We start from the raw sequence: 16,328 nt of genomic DNA, 5'->3' as shown, positions 1-16,328 counted from the left end.
TTCCTTCTGGGGAGAAAGCAGTGTCTTGCTCCTCCTCCAGTGAAGTGGTGTCGTCTGGCTAATGCTGGGGCAGCTGTCAGCACCTCCCGCCAGGCATGCTCCACGCCTGCCAAGAGGCAGCCATCGCACAAGGGACCTTAGTTTTGGAGCTAGCAGGGACTAACTAGGGGATGAAAAGGGGGAGACTGTCTGTGTGAGCGGGCATCTGAGTCCCCACAGGCAGCCTTCTCTTTAGAGGGACAGTCTCGGGTGTGTGAGGGGGATAGATGGTGGCCAGGGAAGAGGAAATGGGATGCAGTTGACAGATGCTGTCTAGAAAACTGATGACTAGAATTCTTGTTCCCCTTCTCCTACTAATAAGTTGTGCAAATTCTCAGATCCACAGAGTTCCGTTTTTGCACTTAAAAAAAAAAAACTTCGTTCATGTACAGTAAGCTGCATGTAAAGTATATAATTTGATCAGGATGATCACCATCACTACACCTTCACCCACACCACAATTAAGACAGTTGCATCACCCACCAAAGTTTCTTTGAGTCCCTTTGTAATTCATTCTGGTCTCTACCCTCATCCCTCCAGATTATTAGCATTTTCTAGAGTTCTGTGTAAATGGACTCATACAGATGCAGTATGGGTCTTTTGGCTTTGAGGTTCATTCATGTTGTTTCATTTATCAGTGATTCTTTCCTTTTTCATTGTTGATCAGTATCCCATTGTGGGGATATTCCACAGTTTCTTTATCCATTCGTTGATTGATGGACGTTCTAGTTTTTGCTGATTACAAATATAGTTGTTACAAACATTTAATTGCATGGTTTTTAGGTGGACATATATTTTTATTTCTCTTGGGTAGATACCGTAGGAAGGAATGAGTGGGCAACCTGGTAGATATGTCTAGCTTTTAAAGGAATTACCAGATTATTTTAAAGTATCAAATTGTTTTCCAAAGTGGATGTACTGTTTCATGTTTCCACCAGCAGTGTGTGAGTTCGGATTGCTCCCGGTGCATGCCAACACTTGATATGGTCAATCTCTTAAATTTTAGACGTTTTAGTAACTGCATATGATATTTCATTGTGGTTTTAATTGACATTTCTTTGATGACTAATGATGTTGGGCTTCTGGTTTTTTTTTTCTTTTTGATGTTGTTTCTTTTCATGTGTTCATTGGTCATTTAAAACTCTTTTGTGAAGTGTCCGTTCAGATCTTTTATATATTTTAAAGAGCTGTGTTTGTCTTATTGAGCTGTAAGAGGTCTTTTTTTTAATATATTCTGAATTTAAGTCTTTTATGTGTGTTATAAGTTTTTTCTCCTAGTCTGTGGCTTGCTTTTTTGTTTTCTTAAAGGTGTCTTTTGAAGAGCAAATGTTTTTAATTTTGGTAAAGTCTAATTTATCAGTTCTTTTCTTCTATGTTTTATGTGCTTTGTTGTTCGAGAAATGTTGGTCCTTCCCAAGTTAGCAGAGATTGTCCCCTAGGTATTCTTTTACAGGTTTTATAGTTTTAGGCTTTAGGTTTATGATCTATTTTGAATTAATTTGTATATCTGGTGTGAGGGAAGGGTTGATACTCATTTTTTCCTTATAAACATGCTATTGGTCAAGCACCACTTGTTGAAAAGACTTCTCTTTTCGCATCAAATTGCCTTGGTACCTGTTTGAAAATCAATTGGCCGTATGTGTGGGTCTCTTTCAAGACTTTCTGTTCTGCTCCATTGATCTATATGCCTGTCTCTTCACCAAAACCAAATTGTCTTGATTACTGAAGACTTAGAGTAAGGGTTGAGATCAAGTACAGTAAGTCTTCCAATTTTGTTCTTTTTAAAAATTACGTTGACTTATTCTAGTTCCTTTGTCTAACCACATAACATTTTATTTTTTAAATTTTTTTATAACTAATTTTTATTGGAGTATAGTTGCTTTACAATGTTGTGTTAGTTTCTACTGTATAGCAAAGTGAATCAGCTATATGTATACATATATCCCCTCTGTTTTGGATTTCCGTCCCATTTAGGTCACCACAGAGCATTGAGTAGAGTTCCCTGAGCTATACAGTAGGTTCTCATTAGTTATCTATTTTATACATAGTATCAACAGTGTATATATGTCAATCCCAATCCCCCAATTCATCCCACCCTCCTTCCCCCTTGGCATTCATACGTTTGTTCTCTACGTCTATGTCTCTATTTCTGCTTTGCAAGTAAGATCATTTATACCATTTTTCTAGATTCCACATATATGCATTAATATATGATATTTGTTTTTCTCTTTCTGACCTACTTCACTCTATGACAGTCTCTAGGTCCATCCACGTCTCTACAGATGACCCAATATCATTCCTTATTATGGCTGAGTAATAATTCCATTGTATATATGTACCACATCTTCTTTATCCATTCCTCTGTCGGTGGACATTTAGGTTGCTTCCATGTCCTGGCTGTTGTAAATTGTGCTACAATGAACGTTGGGGTGCATGTGTCTTTTTAAAAAAATTTTTATTGGAGTATAGTTGCTTTGCAATATTGTGTTATTTTTTTGTGTGTCAGCAAACTGAATCAGCTATACATATACATATATCCCCTCTTTTTTGGATTTCCTTCCCATTTTGGTCACCACAGAGCACTGAGTAGAGTTCCCTGTGCTATACAGTAGGTTCTTATTAGTTGTCTATTTTATACATAGTATCAATAGTGTATATATGTCAATCCCAATCTCCTAATTCACCCACCCCGCCCTTCCCCCTTGGTATCCATATGTTTGTTCTCTATGTCTGTGTCTTTATTTCTGCTTTGTAAGTAAGATCATCTGTACCGATTTTTTCACATTCCACATATATGCATTAATACATGATATTTGTTTTTCTTTTTCTGACTTAACTTCATTCTGTATGACAGTCTCTGGGTCCATCCACGTCTCTACAAATGACCCAGTTACATTCCTTTTAATGGCTGAGTAATATTCTATCATATATGTGTACCACATCCTCTTTATCCATTCCTCTGTTGATGGATATTTAGGTTGCTTCCATGTCCTGGCTATTGTAAATAGTGCTGCAGTGAACATTGGGGTGCATGTGTCTTTTTGAATTATGGTTTTCTCTGGGTATATGTCCAGTAGTGGGATTGCTGTGTCATATGGTAGTTCTATTTTTAGTTTTTTAAGGAACCTCCCTACTGTTCTCCATAGTGGCTGTACCAATTTACATTCCCACCAACAGTGCATGAGGGTTCCCTTTTCTCCACACCCTCTCCAGCATTTATGGTCTGTAGATTTTTTTTTATGATGGCCATTCTGATCACTGTGAGGTGATACCTCACTGTCGTTTTGATTTGCATTTCTCTAATAATTAGTGATGTTGAGCATCCTTTCATGTGTTTGTTGGCAATCTGTATATCTTCTTTGGAGAAATGTCTATTTAGGTCTTCCACCCATTTTTTGATTGGGTTGTTTGTTTTTTTTGATATTGAGCTGCATGAGCTGTTTGTATATTTTGGAGATTAATCCCTTGTCAGTTACTTCGTTTGCAAATATTTCCTCCCATTCTGAGGGTTGTCTTTTCATCTTGTTTATGGTTTCCTTTGCTGTGCAAAAGCTTTTAAGTTTCATTAGGTCCCATTTGTTTATTTTTGTTTTTATGTCTCATTACTCTAGGAGGTGGGTCAAAAAAGATCTTGTTGCGATTTGTGTCAGATTTATTTCTGCCTGTGTTTTCCTCTAAAAGTTTTATAGTGTCTGGCCTTACATTCAGGTCTTTAGTCCATTTTGAGTTTATTTTTGTGTATGATGATAGGGAGTGTTCTAATTTCATTCTTTCACATGTAGCTGTCCAGTTTTCCCAGCACCATTTATTGAAGAGGCTGTCTTTTCTCCATTGTATATTCTTGCCTCCTTTGTCATAGATTAGGTGACCATAGGTGCTGCGTGGGTTTATCTCTGAGCTTTCTATCCTGTTCCATTGGTCTAAATGTTTGTTTTTGTGCCAGTACCATATTGTCTTGATTACTGTAGCTTTGTAGTATAATCTGAAGTCAGGGAGCCTGATTCCTCCAGCTCCATTTTTCTTTCTCAAGATTGCTTTGGCTATTCGAGGTCTTTTGTGTTTCCATACAAATTGTGAAATTTTCTGTTCTAGTTCTGTGAAGAAAGCCATTGGTAATTTGATAGGGATTGCATTGAATCTGTAGATTACTTTGGGTAGTATAGTCATTTTCACAGTACTGATTCTTCCAATCCAAGAACATGGTATATCGCTCCATCTTTTGGTGTCGTCTTTGATTTCTTTCATCAGTATCTTATAGTTTTCTTCGTACAGGTCTTTTACCTCCTTAGGTAGGTTAATTCCTAGGTACTTTTTTCTTTTTGTTGCCACATAACACTTTAGAGTCAACTTGTCAATTTCTATAAATCCTGTTGGGATTTTTACTGGGATCACATTGAATCTATAGATCAATTTGGGGAAAATTGACATCATAACACTACTGGGTCTTCTAATCCATGAATGTGGTGTGTTACGCCATTAAAAAAAAATTCTCTTAGCAGTATTTTATAGTTTTCAATGTGGAGGTCTTGTATACTTTCTTTTTGTTAGCTTTATTCCTAGATATTTTTTATTTTTTGGTATTACTGTAAATGGGACTTTCTTTAAAGTTCATTTTTCAGTTTTTCTTATAGTATATAAGAAGACAGTTGATTTTTATATATTAACCTTATCTTCTGCAACCCTGCTAAAATAATTCATTAGTGTTAGTAGTTGTTTTGTAGATTCAGTATAAGCAGTTGTATCATCTGCAAATAGGGACAGTTTTATTTCTTCCTTTGTGATCTTTATTTGTTTTATTTCTCCTTTTCTCTTTTCCTTCTCTTCCCTTCCCTAATATGTAATAATATGATAATATGTAATATGGTGTATTATGTTAAAGGAAAAACTCTTTTCCCTTACTCTCAGAATACTTCTGATACTAAATGTATGGAAGTTTTCCCATCAGAGCAAGCAGTACTCCAACTCTTCAGACACCCACTGATGTCCTACAATTAAGTCAGGACACATGCTAGCTGGAGTTGGCACAGACCCAGAGTCTAAGGGCTCAGTCTCACAAGACTGCCCCACCTGACCCCACTTCAGACGCCAGTTGCAAGTCTCAGGTTGTCACCTGTACTTCTGACTGACCAGCTATAAACTGGGGGTTCCCACGACTCACTGTTCAGGTTCAGTAATTTGCTAGAATGGCTGATAGAACTCAGGAAAATATTTATTTACATTTACCCATTTATTATAAAGGATATTTCAAAGGATACAAATGAACAACCAGATGAAGAGGTACATAGGACAGGGTCCAGAAGGGTCCCAACCATGGAGCTTCTGTCCCCACAGAGTTGGGGTGTGCTGTTCTTCCAGCATGTGGATGTGTTTGTTCACCAACTTGGAAGCTCTCTGAATCCTGCAGTTTAGGGATTTTTTTTTTTTTTTTTTTTACTAATCATTTGACTTTATGTATTTATTTTTTAAATTGAAGTATAGTTGATTTACAATGTGTTAGTTTCTGGTATACAGCAAAGTGATTCAGTTTTATATATATATATATTTTTCGTATTCTTTTCCATTATGATTTATTGCAGGATATTGAATATAGTTCCCTGTGCTATACAGTAGGTCCTTGTTATTTATCTGTTTTAATGGAGGCTTCATCACATAGGCGTGATTAATAATTAACTCACTCTCCAGCCCCTCTGTCCTCCTGGGAGGATGGAGGTGGGGTTGAAAATTTCAAGCTTCTAATCATGCTTAGTCTTTCTGTTGACCAGCCCCCATACTGTCCAGGAGCCCACCATGAGTCTCGTCATTAGGACAAGAGACGCTCCTATCACCCAGGAAATTACAAGGGCTGTAGGAGCTCTGTGTAAGACACACTCCTGTCACCCGCATCAGTCAGAAAATTACAAGGGTTTTAGGAGCTCTGTGTCAGGAACTGGGGTCCAAGACCAAATATTAAAACAAAAGGTGCTCCTATTTCTCTTCATCACTTAGGAAATTACAAAGATTTTAGGACCTCTCACCAGGAGCCCAGAACAAAGACCAAAGTTTATATATCTTCTTGTATCACAGTATCACAAATGTAATATGTAATATGGTGTAGTACATTAATTGGTTCTTGAATATTAAAGTATCCTGGAATTACTGGAATAATTCTTGAACCCTACTTAGTTACAATATATTATCCTTTTAATGTAAGGTTAGTATTTTTAAAAATTAATTAATTAATTTATTTTTGGCTGTGTTGGGTCTTTGTTGCCACACGCAGGGTTTCTCTAGTTGCGGCAAGTGGGAGCTACTCTTCGTTGTGGTGCGCGGGCTTCTCATCGCGGTGGCTTTTCTTGTTGTGGAACACGGGCTCTAGGTGCGCGAGCTTCAGTAGTTGTGGCTCACAAGCTCAGTAGTTGTGGCTGGCAGGCTCAGTAGTTGTGGCGCACAGGCTCAGTTGCTCTGCGGCATGTGGGATCTTCCCGGACCAGGGCTCGAACCCGTGTACCCTGCATTGGCAGGCGGATTCTTAACCACTGTGCCACCAGGGAGACCCCCGTAAGGTTAGTTTTGATTTGCTAGTAGCTTTTAAAAGGTTTCTGTGTTACTTATGAGAGATATTGCTTGGTAATTTTTTTTTTTTTTTTTTGGTAATGTCTTTGCCACATTTTGGTGTTAGGGTAAAACAAACTGAGGAGCAATTCTTCCTCTTTTATGTTCTGATAAAGTTTGTGTAAGAGGGGTGTTTTTTGTTTTCTTGAATCATCTACCAGTGAAGCTATCTGGACCTGGAGTTTTCTTCTTGGGAATGTTTTTGTTTAGAAATTGTTTCTCAGGCAGATAGAGAACTATTCAGATTTTCTGCTACTTATGTCCATTTTGGTGAATTGTATATTTTTAGACATTTGTCTTTTCATCTAAAATTATTGAATTTGTTGGCTTAAAATTACTCAAGGTATTTTCTAATGTTTTAAAATGTCTGTAGGGTTTGTGGTAATAACCTGTTTTCATTCCTGTTATTGGTGATTTGTACTTTTTTCCTCTATTTTTCTTGATTAGTTTAGTTAGTGGTTTGTCAATGTTATTGATCTTTTCAAAGAACCTGCTTTTGGGTTTAATTTTCTCTGTTACCTGTTTTCTATTCTGTTGGTTTTCTCCTCTGTAGTATTACCTTTCCCTTATCCTTGTATACTTTGGATTTACTTTGCTTTTCTATTTGTAGCTTGTTAAGGTATAACTTCAGGTTATTGATTTTTAGATCTTTTCTTATGTAGGCATTTGTAGCTCTAATTTCCCCTGTAAATACTACTTTAGCTGTATGCCACAAATTTAGATGTGTTGTGTTTTTGTTGTCATTCAGTTCAGAATATTTATTTATTTATTTTTTTGGCAGTACGCGGGCCTCTCACTGTTGTGGCCTCTCCCGTTGCGGAGCACAGGCTCCGGACACGCAGGCTCAGCGGCCATGGCTCACGGGCCTAGCCGCTCAGCGGCACGTGGGATCTTCCCGGACCGGGGCACGAACCCATGTCCCCTGCGTTGGCAGGCGGACTCTCAACCACTGCGCCACCAGGGAAGTCCTCAGAATATTTTTTAATGTCTCCCTTTAAAATTGAGAAGTAATTCACATGCAATAAAATGTACCACTTTAAAGTGTATGGTTCAGTAGTTTTAGGTATATTCACAAGTGATGTGATGTGTAGCCATCACCACTATCTAATTCCAGAACATTTTTATCACTTCATAATGTCCCTTTTGCTTTTTGTCTTTGTCTGATAAGTTATTTAGAAAAGGGTTGTTTAGTTTTCAGATATTTGATGTTTTCATAGATATCTTAATTTCCTTGTAGTCAGATAATACACTTTATATGATTTCAAGTCCTTTAAACTTAATGGGACTTGTTTTGTGATCCAACATGTGGTTTGTCTTGGTGAATATGTCATGTGCGTTAGCAAGGAATGTATATTCTGCAGTTGTTGGATGCAGTGTTCAACAGATGTTATTTATATGAAGGCGGTTGATACTTGTTCAGACCTTCTACATACTTCGGGGCGAGTTCCATAAATTGCTATATATTGCAGTTCTGTGAATTGTTGGAGGTAAAATCTCCAGCTGTGATTGTGGAATTGTCTTTTTTTCCTTTAAATCCTATCAATATTGCTTCATGTATTTTTACGCTCTGTTATTATGTACATACACATTTATAATTATTTCTGATTTATTGTCCCTTTTATCATTATGGAATATTCCTCTTTATCTATGGTAATACCCTTTGTCTTGAAGTCTTTTTTATCTGATTATTGAAAGTCACTTTAACCGTCTTATGTTTACTATTTGGATAATATATCTTTTACTATCCGTTTACTTTCTACCCATCTGTGTCTTTACATTGAAGTGTTTCTTATAGGCAGCATATAGTGAGGGTCTTTTTAATTTATTCTGATAAGCTCTGCTTTTTAACTAAATGCTTAGGCCATTAACATTTAATATAATTATTGATATGGTTGGATTTAGGTTTAATTTTTATGTATTTGTTTATTTAAATTTCATTTTTTAAAATTATTCTGTTCCTCCTTTATGGCCTCCTTTTGTATTATTTAGGTATTTTTAGTATTCTATTTTTACTTAAATATTATCTTTTTGATTATATTTCTTTGTAGTATTATTTTTTTAGTGGTTGCTCTAAGGATTACAGCATATATATTTAATCTTTCATAGTCTTTTTTGAATTAATACTGCATTTAACATAATATTACACTTAACATCAAATTTAGAAACCTTGCAACCAAATAAATCCCTTTTCTCTTCTCCCAACTTTTTTGTTTTCGTTTTTTATCACATTGACACATATTGAAAAACTCAGCAATGTCTTTGTTTTTGCTTTAATCATCGTATGGATTTTAAAGAACTTAAGAGGAAAAGCAGTCTTTTATATTCACCCAGATATCTACCATTTCCCTTGCTCTTCCTTCCTTCCTGAAGATCCCTGTTTCCCTCTGTAAATTTCACAGCAGCCTGACGATATGCCTTTAGCATTTGTTGTGGAGCAGATCTACTAGCTATGTGTTCTCTCGGTTTTCCTTTTCTTGATTTTCCTCCATTTGAGAATCTCGGTAATTCACTTTCATTCCTGGGGGATGTGTTTGTTTGATATTGTGTGCTGGATTGATAGTAATTTTCTTTCCATAGAGGCATACCTCATTTTATTGTACTTTGTAGATATTGTATTTTTTACAAATTGAAGGTTTGTGGCAACCCTCCATCGAGCATGTCCATCGGTGCCATTTTTCCAGCAGCATTTGCTTGCTTTGTGTCTGTGTCACATTTTAGTGATTCTTGCAATATTTCAAACTTTTTCAGTATTATTAATACATTTGTTATGGTGATATATGTTCAGTGATCTTTGATGTTCCTACTGTGACTTGCTGCAGGTTCAGATGACGCTTAGCTTTTTTTTAATAGCAGTGAAGCACTTTTAATTAATTAACTTGTATGTATTGTGTCATTTTCCTTAAGATGCTTCGATATTTTTTCCTTATCTTTGGTTTTCAGTAGTTTTGTTTTGATGTCTCTAGGTGTGGTTTTCTTTGTGATGATTGTTTTTGGGGACATCGATCTCTTGAATCTATAAATTTATCTTTTTCACCAAATTTGGGAAATTTTCAGCCATTATTTTTTCAAATATTTTTTCTGCTTCAGTCCCTTTCTCTTGTTCATCTTGGCCTCCAATTATGCATAGACCTTTTGTTATCGTCCCACAGTTTCTTGGGGCTTTTTTCCTTTAAGTCTTTTATTCTGTGTGTTCTTTAGAATAGATCATTTAAAAAAATATATTTATTTATTTTTGGCTGTGTCGGGTCTTAGTTGTGGCATGTGAAATCTTTTGTTGAGATGCGAGGGCTCTTCATTGCGGTGCGCAAGCTTCTCTCTAGTTGTGGCGTGCAGGCTCCAGAGCGTGTGGGCTCTGTAGTTGCAGCACACAGGCTCTCTAGTTGTGGCATGTGGGATCTTAGTTCTCCAGCCAGGGATTGAACCCGTGTCCCCTGCATTGGAAGGCGGATTCTTAACTACTGGACCACCAGGGAAGTCCCAGAATAGATCATTTCTACTCTTCTGTATTTATCTTTAAATTCACTAATTCCCTTGTCATTTCTATTCTGCCATTGAGCCCATCAGTGAATTTCCTATTTCAGATATTTTATTTTCCTGTTCTAGAATTCATTCCTTAAAAAAAAATAGTTTCCACTTCTCTGGGAAGAGTTCTTTTCTTTTGCTCATTTCAGGTGTGTTTTCCTTTACCTCATGGAACACAGTTATAAGAACTGTTTTAAAGTCTTTGGTAATTTCAACGTTTGGATCATCTTGGAACTGGCACCCATTTATTGTCTTTTCTCTGGAGACTTGGAGACTTTTTACCGATCTGTTTGTACGTTGAGTAATTTTGGATTGCATCCCGGACATGAAATGACATCCTCTGGAGGATGTTGCTGTTTTCGTTTTAGCATGTAATGAACCTGTTCAGGTTTGGACTGTAACTTCTGCCTTGCATTCTTTGGAGATCTCAGTTCAGATTGCTAAGTCTTTTCTGTGCTAGTTTGGGTCTGTTCCCCACACATACAGTTTAGGGGTTAGGCTGAAACATATGTGAGTCCATCCACAGAATTAGAGGGTTTACTTCCTCATGCTCTCCCCTCTGGGATTCCAGCTACATTCTCTCCATCATGCAGGGGCTTCTTTTCCTGACTCCTTAGGCAGAAAGTTTCCATTGAAGGTTTAGCTGCCTGGCTGGGACTAACGTATTCTAGGCTGGGGCATTCCCTCAGGGCACAGGTGTACCAGGAAGCCCCAATTGTTTGGGTAGTTTCTCCAGGTTTTAATTTACCCTTCATAAGCTGCCTTCTTTTGTTTACTTTTCAGCATCCTCGGGTAGCTGTCTTTTTGTATTGAATATTTTGTCCAAATTTTTTAGTTGTAATTAACAAGAAGGATGGGCTGGAGTGGGCTTATACTGTCACAGTCAAAAACCAGAACTCTAGTTGGTTAATTTTTAATAGCTGCTTGGTGAGGGTCAGAGATGTGGGTTTGACTCCTGCGTCTGCAGTTTACAGTCTGCCACTTTAATAGGAACTCCAGTTTCTTCATTTGGCAAAAAAATATTGGAATGTGAGAACTTGCTCTGCCCAGCCCCAGGGTTGTGTGGATCAGATGAGAGAATGGCTGTGAAGTGCTCTGGAAATGGAAAAGTTGTATTCAGGTGGTTGATATCCCTGCTGTGTGTGTGCATGTGTGTGCCTGAGTGTGTGTGCACGTGTGTGTGGTGTGTACCATTTATGCCCGGCCATCTCCATGGCAGTGACATCAGCACTGGCTCTCTCTCTTCAGGCTCTTCCTGGCCCTCACTACTACACATGGGGAGACCATGGCGGGATCATCATGGCCATCGCCCAAGGCATGGAAACCAACGAGCTGAAGTAAGTGTCTCTGGTGAAGCATTTTAGCATCACACTGTTCTCCCAGAAATTTAACTCTGTGATTATAAGTGGATTATCTCTGTAGCACTGGGTTATTGACAGCACAATTTGTGCCTTGGGAAATTACTTAAATTTTTCTTGTTTATTAAGTGGGAATCATAATCTGCCCTTCCTATCTCAGAGAGGAACAAATGAAATAATTTTACTGATTTGAAAAAGCACAGCTCTATATAAATATAAATTAATAATGACTAAAAAATTAACTAGAGGCTCTTCAACTTGTCTCTTTGCTTTGTGTGTGACACACAGAGTTACTCATAGAATGAGTAATAATAATAATAAATAATAATGATACATGAGTAATAATTTCAGAATACATATTACTTGATAGCCAAGTGACTTTTACTGTGATACCTTTGGTTTTGGGGTTCTTGCAAATAGACCTGGAAAGGACATTTGGGGTTAATGGCTTCACCTTCTAGATGAGAAAACTGAGGCTCAGAAACGTAAAGTAACTTACCCAAGATCCTCCCCTTTGTTAATAACAGACAAGACGAGCACTCAGGTCTTTAAATTACGTTCTGTAGTCTTTGCAGTATATTCCTCTGAAAAGCAAAAATGTCAAGAGTTAGTAACCTCTGCTTTCTTGAGTCTGATTTTATCAGAACCAATTCTTTCATTACTTTAGTCTGAGTTAGGACAGAAGTTAATTTTGTTAACGTTCGGTCGGGACAGACTAGCTCTCACTTCTCCTTGTTTTTGGGCTGAACCCATGAGACAGGTTGCTAAAGGAGGGAGAGAGAGCTCCTATAATCACCTTGTTTAATGCAAGGGAGAAAGCTTTCTTTTCCTTGGCTCCTTTTAGAAACAGGGTCAGCAGCAAGAGAGAGAGGTGGGTGGTTTGAAAAAAGAGCTCTTAGCTCGTTTCCCCTGTGGTTAATTGTACATGTGCTGAGTGACCTGGCCTCCAAGAAGCAGAGAGAAACAAAGTCCCGGTGTTCTGCGCTCCACCTGGCTGGTCTCTGGTCTGTGCAGCTCTGGTCAGCGGCTGCTTTAAAGCCAGGAGTCAGAAGAAGTCCTGTTTGTACGCAACAGACTGTGTCCCCATTCAGATTGACGTTTGCTCAAATGAGGACAGTCACAGGGTACATGCTTCCCACATTCGTGTCATTTATTTATCCATTAATTTATTATAAATTCCCATCTCACACATTTCGCGAGCACTGATGGTGCCTGGTGATGTGTATCTAAAGAGACATAGGATGTTTTCCTTCACTCGCAAGGATTCCATCCTCTAGTGGTGAGATAACACAAGTACACAACGCGATGCTCGGGCCGCTCCTTGAGAAGTACGGCAGGGGACGTAGTTTGGCTCCCTAGGAATACATTTCATTCTGTGTGTGGCAGTCAAACTGCAGAGACAGTTCCTGATTTTCCCTGTTTAACTCTCCTCCAGATTACATTTGCATTCCAAGCTGGCTTCTCTGGAGTAGTTAATGTGATTCTGGTCCTCTTACACCATCTGTCGGTACATATGTGCTCGGGGAACGCAGCGTCATTGCTAGCTAGCTGCAGGAAAACATAATCAGGAAAATAGACCCGCTGCCAGAAAATCACAGTGCCCTCGGCAGATGTTGAGCAATGATTTTGGGGTGGTAGACTTTAAGGATATGGACCCTCTAGCATCCCTCTATTTGCACAGGTCACGTGGAGGTGTCTGTAGGTATGGTTCAGATAAAACATTTGCAAATATGAGAATATGTTCAGGCCTCCTATTGACAGGTGCGTGTGTCCCAGATATCAGGCTGAGCTTGGCCAAAATCTGTGTAGTGTAGCCACCTGGCATTTGTATGTTGCTCACAGAGTTGTTTTGTTTTTTTCTTGCTTCTCCTGCCGCTCTGCTTTTGACCTGTGTGCTATCAGCTTCATCAGAAGAGAAGCGGGAAATAAATATTGTAATTAGTTCAGATCCTTAAACCCCACGAGTGAAGGCTGCTTCTGACTCACCTGGATTTCTATTGCTGGTCTAGGACTTCAGACACGTCTAAGTCTGGTCTCCCCAGCCGTGGCCATGGCTCCCTCCTTTGAGTCTCATAGTATTTATTGGCGGCTGTCTCATTGATTTGGCATTCATCGCATGCTGCCTCCTTTTGTTAGTTACCTTTTCATTATATGCCTGGTTTCCTCAACTCATTAACAAGGTCTTTGTAGACAAGGATTTCTATTCTATGCAGGCTAGCAGGCACTTAGTAAATATTTGATTGTTCAAATAAATAGGTCATGTACACTTAGTCTTCCAAGATTGCTTTTTTTTTTTCCTGGTTTATAAAACTGGAAAGGGTGGGGTAGCGTGGCAATCGCCGTCCCCGGGGGTGGGGGCACTTCCGTTATTCTCTGTTGTAAATGACAGTCCCTGGAGCTCGAACGTGAGTAGGGGTCCCCGGATGTGTGCAGTCTGGTGAGAATGTGACTGACTGTCAAGAGTTCAGGTCCACGCTGGATGGAAATGGAACATATTTCCGTTAAGCATTGTTTCAGGTCAATTACACAAACATTTGTTGAATATCTACAAGGAGCCAGATGTTGTTCTGGGAACCGAGGATGCAGAGGTGAATGAGGCATCCTTTGGGAGCTGTCCAGCCCCACTGTGGCTCTGAGATGTTTCTGGGCCAGCTGGAAGGAGAGGCCAGGGGAAGAGCTTTCCGACCCAAAGCTTATCCAGCCTTAGGGAGGAAGCCGTAACAACAGTAACCCTAGTGAGGGGTTTAGTGGGGACAGAGGGTGGAACATTGCTTAACATAAGAGTTAAGTTTTGGGGTGTTTTTTTCTTGGTTGTTCTTTTTTAAATTCATTTAGGCTGCACTGGGTCTTCGCTGCTGCGTGCAGGCTTCCTCTAGTTGTGGCGAGCAGGGGCTATTCTTTGTTGTAGGTTGCAGAGCGCGGGCTCTACGCGCATGGGCTTCAGTAGTTGTGGCTCACGGGCTTAGTTGCTCTGCGACATGTGGGATCTTCCCGGACCAGGGCTCGAACCCCTGTCCCCTGCATTGGCAGGTGGATTCTCAACCACTGCGCCACCAGGGAAGTCTCTGGTTGTTCTTTTAAATAATTTATGTCTTTCTCTCCCTGTTTAGCATAGTTAACTAAGAGTTGATGATTACTTGTTTCAGCTTCTGCCTTGATTCTCCGCTGAGGCTGTTTTCTTTGTTGTTGTTAATTGAAATTGAGAGTAAGAAGTGGAACGCTTTGTTTTGCTACTGTTTTCTACATGTCTGAAATGAATAAACAAGAACCTCTTCTGGGAGTCGCTTACCCCTTCGTTCAGCATGCTGTCACCGTGAACCTGCTCAGGGGTTGCAGGTCGTTCTTGTATAGAATCAGTGTTTTTCAGAGAAGGGGCTGTTGTGTTTTTGCACTCTGACCAAAAACGGACCCAAACCCAAGCTTGTCGGCTTGATAGTGAGGGATGAGATCAGTTTCCGTTTCTTCCTAGTGGTTTGCCTGTCAGCATAATGATATTGGTAGTTACTAATAATACCTTGGACTTTCCCCAAAGCATCTTTCCTCATAGGAGATTTCAGACTTCATAGGGCTTCCCTCTGGGGAGTCCTGAAAAGCCACTGCAAAGACTACACCCAGCAGAGCAGCTGTCTTTTCTGGACCTGAGTTCTGGAAGCAGCTTCACAGTTCTGGAACGTGGGAGATGGCGGCTAACCTGTCCTTGTGGTTGCGGAACCTCCTCTCCTAGTAACTTACCTGGATGGTTGCAGAGAGAGCCAGCCCCGCCCCTACTTCATTCTCCCCCCCATGTGGTGTCTCTGGCCCTGTGAGTTATAGAGGAACAGGTATTCTTATCAACCTTTAACTGTTGAGAAACTGAGAGATGGGGTTAGAAAAAAAAAACAGTGTAGTTCATTTAATTTCCTTTAACAAAAAAGCATTAATTAATGGCCCTCTGTGTGCCAGGGGCAGTAAAGTGAGTAAGAGGTCTTATTCCTGATGAACGGCAGCCCTAGTAGAAGACGCTCGCAAAATCAGGTCATTTAAATATAGCAGGTATGTTACTGAACCACACTTGGGTCCACTTGCCCATCTACTGACACTGGGTCGTGGTGAAGGAAAGTGCAGCATTTATTGTAAGGCATCATCAAGGAGTCCGGGACAGCTAGTGCTCAAAAAGCCCAAACTCCCTGATGGGTTTTAGCAAAGCATTTTTTTTTTTTTTTTTTTTTTTTTGCGGTACGCGGGCCTCTCACTGTTGTGGCCTCTCCCGTTGCGGAGCACAGGCTCCGGACGCGCAGGCCCATGTCCCCTGCATCGGCAGGCGGACTCTCAACCACTGCGCCACCAGGGAAGCCCAGCAAAGCATTTTTAAAGGCCAGGTGAGGGAGGGGCGTCGCAGGGTGTGTGATCAGCCCTGCACAGTTCTCTGATTGGTTGATGATGAGGTAACAGGATGGTGCCACAGGGGTTAACATTATCAATCCTGAGGCTCCAGTAGGCTACGTGCTCATGGTCATCAAGTGGTTAACATCTTCCATTTGGTGGTGGTTTTAGCATCTGTAAAACAACACAGGAAATGTGCATCATATACTGTTATCTAGGTATGTCAGAGAGGAGCTATAGCAGAGGACCTAGGGGAGGGGGTCTGTTCCATAGGGTCCTGCTCCGTTACAGGTATAAGATAGAGGTGAGCACAGGGTGTGGGGCGGCCACAGGAGGGCCAGTAATGCTATCTGGGAGACAGGAGAAGGCTTCTGGGAGGAGAGGAAACTTGAGCTGAGACTTCAAGGGTAAAAAGCAATGTTGGATTGCCACCCCAGGTTTAGAAAGAGCTTGAGC

General features: G+C 39.9%; 1 protein-coding gene across 1 annotated transcript in view; it reads left to right on the top strand.

The window, feature by feature from the left end:
- Nucleotides 1–16,328, top strand: part of SORL1 (sortilin related receptor 1) — a 156,487-nt gene that overhangs the window by 57,342 nt on the left and 82,817 nt on the right. Inside the window, exon 12 of the mRNA XM_065883269.1 lies at nt 11,401–11,489. Within this exon, the coding sequence (XP_065739341.1) occupies nt 11,401–11,489 (89 nt within the window). The remainder of the gene's footprint in view (nt 1–11,400; nt 11,490–16,328) is intronic.

This window comes from Phocoena phocoena, chromosome 8, assembly GCF_963924675.1.
Source record: "Phocoena phocoena chromosome 8, mPhoPho1.1, whole genome shotgun sequence".
Taxonomy (NCBI): Eukaryota; Metazoa; Chordata; class Mammalia; order Artiodactyla; family Phocoenidae; genus Phocoena; species Phocoena phocoena.
The sequence above is the reverse complement of the archived record's forward strand: the minus strand, read 5'-3'. Positions and strand labels throughout refer to the sequence as shown.